General features: G+C 41.4%; 1 protein-coding gene across 1 annotated transcript; it reads left to right on the top strand.

Annotated features, from left to right (window-relative positions):
* Nucleotides 1-3,080: 3,080 nt before the first annotated feature.
* On the top strand, nucleotides 3,081-9,414 carry lrrc28 (leucine rich repeat containing 28). The gene is made up of 10 exons (XM_032523629.1): nucleotides 3,081-3,241; nucleotides 3,619-3,854; nucleotides 4,752-4,792; nucleotides 5,308-5,345; nucleotides 5,454-5,591; nucleotides 7,029-7,235; nucleotides 7,322-7,424; nucleotides 7,584-7,756; nucleotides 7,987-8,146; nucleotides 8,309-9,414. Exons 2-10 carry the CDS (start codon nucleotides 3,687-3,689, stop codon nucleotides 8,376-8,378), a joined length of 1,098 nt encoding a protein of 365 aa, XP_032379520.1. The 5' UTR covers nucleotides 3,081-3,241; nucleotides 3,619-3,686; the 3' UTR covers nucleotides 8,379-9,414.
* The last annotated feature ends 469 nt before the right edge of the window (nucleotides 9,415-9,883 follow it).

The following is a 9,883-nucleotide window of genomic DNA, read 5'->3' as shown; positions in this document are numbered from 1 at the left end:
TCTCCTTCAGGTTGGATCCATTAACGTTTCCCCTCCAGTCCTTTTGTGTAATGCTTGTTGTCGTGTAAAGTGGATCTGAGCTGGTTGGGTTGCTGTGTTTGTGTAAAGGTACGACAGTTTGCCTTGTGTTCCGAAGCACCGGTGACTTCCCCTCCCTCCTGACCATAGGACAGTGGCGGTACCAGTGATCCATGTTCTCGTGTGTTCTCTCGGGACACCCCGGCCTCTGTTCTCTAGGGTCAGAGGTCAGGCATCACTGCTGAGTCCCAACTCAATCTCAGGTCAAAGAGAAACGTTACATTCTTTTCTTCTCTCCTGTTTTTCTTCTTTATGTGCTGTCATACCCAGAGACATCCAGCTGTGTGTGTGTGTGTGTGTGTGTGTGTGTGTGTGTGTGTGTGTGTGGTGTGTGTGTGTGTGTGTGGTGTGTGTGTGTGTGTGTGTGTGTGTGTGTGTGTGTGTGTGTGTGTGTGTGTGTGTGTGTGTGTTTTCCTTTTGGTATCATTAGACAGGAGCAGTGTGAAACCAGAACAGAACACCAATATTGACAACATCAAGTAAAATGTTATGCTGTTGCCACGTTATGTCTTCATATGTTTGGGCTGTGTAGTAGCACAGACGTAGAAAATAGAATTTACTTAATGTAGCAGCAGCCCTTACCATCTTCTTTTTCTAAAGGCCAAAAAGCTGTCTGTTGGATAATCATCTTAGGGTTTTTTTTTTGTACACTGCTGGAGTGATCCGCATCATTTATAATTTTCCAACACATCAATGTGTTCAAATTGTGTTTAAATTGGGTTAAGAAACAAGTGGAATTATCTTACAGCACAGACATTTTTTAAGCTTTAAGAAAAATAAGGTGTCCCAATAACACTTAAAGGACTTGAGAATAGCACATGCTCTTCTCCTGAAGCTCTTCTTTAAATGAAGTAACATCTAGATTCAGTAAGACACCAATGACCAGAGAGCTGACATCTAAGCATTAGACATACTGCTTTATCAAGGTTTACTGAAGAAACGCACACTAAAATATGAAGACGAGTGGGATCAGAGTGGACCACATGGAATAGATATTATTAAAGGCTCATTCATCTCAAGACGTTTGGATTCCAAACCCACATGTATGTTGCTTGGTTATTTAAATCATTGTCAAATCAAATGTAAATTATTTTACAAATTCCCCACAACTTCCCTCTAATAGTTTGATGTTTCTTTTGCTATTTTGGGGGAAGGTTTTGTTATTCCTTCAACCATCCATCTACCTCACTTTTTATTTTTCAATCTATCTACATGTACAGAAAAAGAAGAAATGGGTTCTCTGTTTGTCAGGCTGCATCCAAACCTGTTCCTGGTCGTCCTCCTCCCTTTGTTAGTTTGTTGTGTAGCAGTCAGGCTGGAAGCTCTTCTGTGTGCTGGTTGCGAGTCTTTCCCACCTAGACCGCCGAGTGGTCAGACCACTTCATCCTGATATCAGATTTCTGTGTTTGTGGTCGGATTTTTGCCTCACTTTTACCACTGGAGCACCACAAAGTGGACATAAAATCAAACCTATTCCTACCCCATTGTTGGCCAATTTGTTACAACAGTTTTGATATGTGTAACTTATTCATAGCTTTCCAGCTCTTGCATTTCTAGTGAAATGAGCTGTTAGATTGAGGTTTCATTTTGCTTTTCTTTTGTACATGCTGTTATAAGATTTTTTATGTTATCAATATATTCAGAGTTCTGGGGAAAATGATTGGCTGAAGGAAAAGAGAATGTCTTTTTCTCTGATTTTTTCTTTTCTACACAAGATTTAAGATGAATAAAAATGTATGCAAACTGTTCCGCTGCCTGTCTTTGTTGTTTTTATTATTATTATTATCCATCCATCCATCTTCATCCGCTTATCCGGTATCGGGTCTCGGGGGCAGCAGCTCCAGTAGGGGACCCCAGACTTCCCTTTCCCGAGCCACATCAACCAGCTCCGACTGGGGGGTCCCGAGGCGTTCCCAGGCCAGGTTGGAGATATAATCTCTCCACCTAGTCCTGGGTCTTCGACGAGGCTTCCTCCCAGCTGGACGTGCCTGGAACACCTCCCTAGGAACCCCCCCAGGAGGCATCCTTACCAGAAGCCCGAACAACCTCAACTGGCTCCTTTTGACCTGAAGGAGCAGCGGCTCTACTCCGAGCTCCTCTCGGATGACTGAGCTCCTCACCCTATCTCTAAGGGAGACGCCAGCCACCCTCCTGAGGAAACCAGCCCCCCTTCTGAGGAAACCCATTTCGTCCGCTTGTACCCTTATTATTATTATGTGTGTATTATTTAGGTCATCGCTGCAGGGGACAGACTTCTCAGGAGAAAGGAAATCTAGAATATGAAGACGCTGGATGCACTGAAGGAAGTCATACGGTGCGTTGTGCTGGACAATGTGGTAATTGTGGATTTTAAAATAAGTTTACCAATTCCACTGATATAAGCAATAATTACCATTTTTACAGGTGCAACAATGGAATGTTTCAGACTTGTATAGGTGGTGTATTTATATAAAACTGTTAAGTTTGCATTGTGAAGCCCTTTTACAGCGCCACCCTGTGGCCGATTGGGTTCATATTTCTATAGAAGCACATGCACACCATTTCCAGTTCCCCAAATTTCATGTTTCTAGATCATTCTATCTCACGGGAATTTTAGTCGGCGCGGCAGACAACAAATATTAATAATACTAATAATAACTAAAACAGACCAACATAGAAGGGTTCTACCGGTCCGCGGTTTGAACCGGTTTGAACCTTAATAACCACTTACTGTTTATATCTTAATCTTTATCTGAAAAACATTGTGTCTGTCAATGCGAGACTATCTAGAAAGCAGCCAGCAACTGGCTGTCAAATAAATGTAGTGAACAAATGTCAAATATTTCCTTTTGAAATGTAATGTAGTAGAAGTATAAAGTAGTTAAATAGGCCTACTTTAAAATGTTACCTCTAGCACTTCACTTCTTGAGTAAATGTACTGTCTGAAAGGTGCAGTTTAACGATGTAACAGCAGGTGGCAGCAGTAGTGTGCTGTCTGCTGTGAATTTAGAAGAGAAGAAGAACCTGAGCGTGACGGGACGGTGACGAGTTACGTTGTTTACGACAGAGCAAAAACTCTTTACTTAGCATTAGCATTAGCTCACCGGTATGTGCTTTCACTAACATACATTCAGCCTTAGGCGGCTAATGTGCACATGTGGGAAATAAAGTAGAACAGATTAAGGTAAATAAGTGCTTTCTGTGCAGCGTATTATTATCAAAAGTTATTTGCTATTTAGCTAGCTAGCATGCTAACGATGCTCGGGATGACCATAGGGAAGGACAGCTGTAAAGACCGAGAGACGAGCATGATGTCCGCTAGCTACCGTTCCGCTGTCGCTGTCTCAGTGAGCGGCCATTTGCCTCAAACACAGTATTACACAGTCAGGAATGAGAGGAACGTCACGCTCCTGTGTGTTATCTGTTTTTTAAACTTTAAATGAACCAACATGCCCCCACTGAATGTATCGAATGCCTGTGCTCCAATAACATAGCATGTACTTGGTTAAATGGTCCTGTTGCATGCTGGGTAATGCCTCTGTTCATTTGCTTTTCTATCAGGAAACGGTAATGCCATAGAGAAAGGCACTGCCAGGTCTCTTCCACTGGGGAGGAGCAAGCCTTCACAAATGGCAACTGAACTCCATGAGACTATTTCCATGGCCAAACAGGAGCGCCACAAAAATCTGTTTCTTAACTACAGAAACCTGAATCATTTCCCAGTAGAGCTGCTGAAGGATGAAGGCCTGCAGTTTCTGGAGAGACTGTACATGAAGAGGAACTCCCTCACAACACTGGTATTGACTCAGTACGCTCTGACTACCTAGACTGTTGAATATACAGTCTATGGTATTGACTCAGTACGCTGTGACTACCTAGACCGATAAATATACAGTCTATGGTATTGACTCAGTACGCTCTGACTACCTAGACTGATAAATATACAGTCTATGGTATTGACTCAGTACGCTCTGACTACCTAGACTGATAAATATACAGTCTATGGTATTGACTCAGTACGCTCTGACTACCTAGACTGATAAATATACAGTCTATGGTATTGACTCAGTACGCTCTGACTACCTAGACTGATAAATATACAGTCTATGGTATTGACTCAGTACGCTCTGACTACCTAGACTGATAATTATACAGTCTATGGTATTGACTCAGTACGCTCTGACTACCTAGACTGATAAATATACAGTCTATGGTATTGACTCAGTACGCTCTGACTACCTAGACTGATAATTATACAGTCTATGGTATTGACTCAGTACGCTCTGACTACCTAGACTGATAAATATACAGTCTATGGTATTGACTCAGTACGCTCTGACTACCTAGACTGATAAATATAAAGTCTATGGTAATGACTCAGTACCCTCTGACTACCTAGACTGATAAATATACAGTCTATGGTATTGACTCAGTACACTCTGACTACCTAGACTGATAATTATACAGTCTATGGTATTGACTCAGTACGCTCTGACTACCTAGACTGATAAATATAAAGTCTATGGTAATGACTCAGTACCCTCTGACTACCTAGACTGATAATTATACAGTCTATGGTATTGACTCAGTACACTCTGACTACTGACTCTGGTCCTGCTAGTGGCACACATCACTGATCACATATCAAACACAACAGGACTCAAACCTTTTTGCTTTCTCTTCCTCTCTCTCAGCCTGACAATCTTGCACAAAAGCTCCCAAATCTAATAGAACTGTGAGTATTCAGCAAAGCTGTTATTTTTTTACAAATAATCTTAACAAATATCATCTGACAGAAATTATTTTCCTGAAACTGCATGTTTTATGAACTTATATTGGATGGTATAATAGGAAAAGCAGCAGTTGAGTTGAAGCTGTGAATGTTAAAATTTGTATTTTGGACAGAATGAAGCTGTCAGATGCATTTCTAAATGATATCTCTGACAGATGATTACACTTGACAGAACTTGACCAAAAGGCCTAACCCCTACCCCTAAACCCTACCCCTAACCCCTAACTCCTAAACCCTAACTCCTAAAGCTTAACCCTAACTCCTAACCCCTAACTCCTAAACCCTAACTCCTAAACCTTAACCCTAAACCCTAACTCCTAAACCTTAACCTCTAACCCATAACTCTTAAACCCTAACTCCTAAACCCTAACCCATGACACTGTTTTAGAACATTAACCAATGACGAATCAAATAGTTTGGTCTGTTCAACTTGTAACATGTGTTTTTTTTCATTTAAGCTATTTGCACTCAAACAACATAGTCATTATTCCTGAAGGTAGGTCCTCTGTTATGACATGATAATGTGCCACTCAGCATTAAGCCTTATCTGTACTCGTTACGTTAGTCTTTTTACCAGAATGTCAAACTGTGGTTTGTTCCCCAGCTATCGGAGACCTGGCCAGACTGCAGTCACTGGACCTGAGCAATAACGCCCTCCAGTTCCTCTGTCCAGAGATTGGCAGACTAAGGTCTCTACGACACCTGAGGCTGTCCAATAATCAGCTGAAATGCCTTCCTCAAGGTGAAACAGCTGTCTGTGTCTTGTTTTCATTTATTTCTCGTGGTCTTATTCAAATACCAGGTCAGGTTTATTTGGTCATTCTGATTATGAAAAACAGATGAAATTAAATACTGTAAATAACTTTTCTGTTTCTTTTTACTTTGTAAGATGAATAGAGCCATAAGACAATGACATGGAGGGGTATTATAGATGCCCTTGATAATCTTTAGATTTAATATTGAAGTTTTTGGTTTCTAGTTGTTGTTTTCTTGCTATTTCTGCTTGTTTGGTCATTGTATTCGTCCATATACTCTGCATATGTTGTGCCCAAAAAGACAATAATCATTTGATCAACAAAACAAATATGAAGCTAGTTGTATGTATTATCTTTGTGTCTGTGTCCATGTTTGTCAGTCCTGTAGCGTGAGTCTCTGCTGAGAAATGAGAACCTAGTTATACTTCATTCATGGTATAAAGGCAAGCAACTTGCTTAACATTTTGCTTGTGGGCGCCCGGGTGGCACAGTTGGTAGAGTGGGCGCCCACATACAGAGGTTCACTCCTCGATGCAATGGGCCCGGGTTCGACTCCAATCTGTGGCCCTTTGCTGTATGTCATTCCCCTCTCTCCTTTCATTTCACCTGTCCTGTCAATAAAGGCCTAAAAATGCCCAAAAGATAATCTTAAAAAAAACAACATTTTGCTTGTAACATTTGCCACTGTGATGTACAAAGTCATGCTAAGCCGATTCTGTGGCTTAGTGGTTGAGTGTTTAATTTGCCAGCAGAGGGCACCAGGGCTCGTCCACCAAACTGAAAGAAGCAACAGCGTCACAGTACTGCGTGGTATTTACACAGTGAGAATATGGACGGATGTGTCTTTACTACAAATGGAGAAACCAGGTATCATAACTGGAGCTAAAATCCAGATGATTTTTGTTTTCTTTTTTTCTTTTTTTACGATTTTGAGTAAAAGTACAATACTTTTTTGAAATAATTCAGAAACATTGATGACATTTCAGCGGTCTACTATTAGCAGTGGAGAACAAAAATGTTAGTATCTTACCCACACGCCGTCAGACCAACTGCTACCTATCTACTGAAGATGTTTGACCTTTTCTTATTTTTTGTCAAGTTTCATTTTAAAGCCCAGTTTCAAAATTAGAATTTGCAGTTTGATTACAACAGTCAGTCGTGTTGACCTGTCCTCAAGTGACTGACTCCAATCCTCTCACTCACAGCAAGTCGGTCTCTGCACAACACAGCAGAAACAGCCTGTAGACTGTTGACATGAAAAATAATCATTTAAAAATTACAATCAATTTAGTCAACCAAAAGTTTAAAGTTCAGAAATTATCCCGTAATTTTTTTTTTTTACTTTGTTACATATTGTTCTGTTTTATTCTTAGATTTGTTTTTGTTGTTTGAGGCTCTCTCTCATGTCTGTGTAACACCATTAGAGATTGGTGATCTGCAGGACCTGGAGACTGTGGACGTGTCCAGGAACCAGCTGTTGTCTCTGCCACATCGCCTGCACCGCTGTACGTCTCTGCAGAATCTGACAGCTGACCACAACCTGTTGAGCCACGTTCCCCGGCAGCTCTGCTGGCTGCACCGCCTCAACCAGCTCTCGATGGCTGCCAACCGCCTGACCTTTCTACCGCTCGGTCAGTGATACCCCGCGTCTGTGTGTTGCCGTAGTGATGCATATATTGTGAGCGAGGTAATGATAATATCTGTGTGTGTGTTTTAGATCTGGGCAGATCACGAGAGCTGCAGTTTGTGTTTGTGGACAACAATGTGGAGCTAAAAGGCCTTCCCTCCTACTTGTATAACAAAGTCATCGGCTGCAGCGGGTAATTCAGCTCATCAGCTCTTTGGGATGAAGCACTTCATTTGACTTGGATCAGTTCAACTCAATTTGATATCGCCGCAGTATGACTTGGTTTAGTTTTTTAAAATGTTGCATATGAGAACAAAAAAGTAAATTTTGGTTGTGTGTTGCTCCCGGACAGGTGCGGTGTGTCAGCCCAGGTGTTAGAGGGTGACCTGGGGGAGGCGCTGGGCAAGGCCCTGGTTGGGCTTCCTGCTGAAGTGAAGGTGGTGGGCTCAGAGACGGATAACGTGGTTCCCCTCGAGGAGATCGCCATGAGAACCCTGCATCGCATCTACCAGCATCGCCCAACCGGTGAGTATACCTGTATGTAATGTAATATTATGTATGTATGTATGTATGTATTTAATGTACGCTGAGAAACCATCAGAGCATGTCTGCCATGCTCTCTCGCTGGCCCGGAACTAAATCTAGACCCTGATGGTTGAAACGCAACAAGGTTTCTATTTCTGGGGGGAGTTCTTGAGGTTGTTTTGTTTGACTGCAAAGAGTTAAGAATACTTGGTCTACTTTTGTGTTCTTAGACCTGAACTTGCTGCCTCCCATCACCCTCCCAAAGAGCCTGCTGGACCTGTTGCAGTTCCCCCTGGGACACTGCCACCGCTGCAGTCAAACCATGTTCACCATCATCTACCCAAAAGTCTTTCCCCTCCGTGACACCGCGCTGGCAGGAGTGCACCGCAGGTCGGAACAAACACACCTCCATAGCAGACCACTGACAACTAAATATAGCAGCTTCCCTTTTTTTCCATTACAATGTTTACACATAACTACAAATGAATTGTTGTCAGCTAAACATGGATGCTCATCTTGCTCACCCTTTGTCCTTTCTTCTTTCCTCTGAAGGACCACTGTGAGTTTTGTGGCCTATTGCTGCTCCAGCCGCTGCCTCCGGACCTTTGATCTCCAAGGATGATGTCATTTCCTTGGCCCTGTACACATTGGCTCAGGAGCTGTGTAGTGGTTTCCTGAAGGTGGCACATGACAGCTTGTAATGTGTGTGGATCTTGAGGATCTGTGAGCTCTGTGCCTGATTGACAATGCTAAGAACCACAGAGAAGCAGCCTGTGTGGATGTTTGGTTGGTCAGATGATGGACACACATGGCACGCAACATTTTAACATACTAGTCAAAGACTCAAACCTACATGATGTTCCTGAATCCAACCAACTGGGAGGGTTTTATTCCTGTGTTTGTGTTGGGGTCAAATAATAACTAACACTATAAGATCTTAAGTAACTATTCATAACTGGGCCCTTTTTAAGAACAAGCACTATTTGATTTTTGTGAAATCAGCAATTTTTCACACACGTCAAGTGCATTACAGCAGACATCCCATTGATTGTGGAGTCATATTGGAGGTATTAATACTTGTAGTACAGTTTAACTGATTACTGAAGAATATTTGAAGGGTTATAATTTAAAGTTAAAGAATGTGCATCTATTTGAATATGTGTCATTTTCTGCAGCAAATACAGTGACCTGTTAGAGATTTAATATGGAGTTATGTATTAAATCTAGATATGGTCAGTAAAATGAGCCAAGGATTCATCTCACATATTTGTTAAAAAGGTAAAAGGAGTTGGTCAGAGTTTGCAATGTCAGTCATATTGAACAGGTATCCATTTTGAAAATTTGACTGATTTTAGAACAAGGTAATATTTTTCCGTATATTTACATGTTGAAAACTAATGTTTTTATCTTTACATAAACTTGAATGCATCTACAATTTACATGCACCCAAAATGCCCAAATTGTTGCAACAGGTTTAAAGTGTAGGTCCTTCAGTTTAGGGTCAAATATTTGTGTCATCATTTTTAGCAAATAAGGTTACATCAGAGGCTCCGTGTCATTCTCCTGTTTATTAATGAGCATTACTATGTTGTATAATTCTAATTTATCATTTGTTTTGAATGGGTGTTTGGAAGTAAATGTTGACTCATTTCAACAACTTTCAGAGTATGTGTATCTTTTTTTAGAGTTCGTTAGAGTGGATGCATGAATTTTCATATAAATACATCACCCAGGTCACACAGCTTTCTGTTTGGACTAACACCAGTTTGTTAGCTAATGTCACAGACTACTGTTATTCTGACAGCCAAGGTGTGTGTGTGTGTGTGTGTGTGGTGTGTGTGTGTTAATAGAGGGCTGTGGAGCAGAAAGCACAGCGGCTCCATTACCAGGATCGATGGCTTCTGGCTGGTGCTCAGCTCTTTGTTCTCTCTCTGGGAGTATCACATTTCTGCTGACTGCACATGTGAAATAACACAGATTATCATGCTGCATGATCATATAAAAACTTAGGCAAAGGGTTCACACACAGAACCATGATGAAAGTCTACAGTATACAGTAAGTAATATGCATAATGCACCCAACATAAGGATGGGAAAATGTACCCATTAGTTTGCTTTGAGGAATAC

Source organism: Etheostoma spectabile, chromosome 1, assembly GCF_008692095.1.
Source record: "Etheostoma spectabile isolate EspeVRDwgs_2016 chromosome 1, UIUC_Espe_1.0, whole genome shotgun sequence".
Taxonomy (NCBI): Eukaryota; Metazoa; Chordata; class Actinopteri; order Perciformes; family Percidae; genus Etheostoma; species Etheostoma spectabile.
This window is presented reverse-complemented; position numbering and strand designations above follow the sequence as displayed.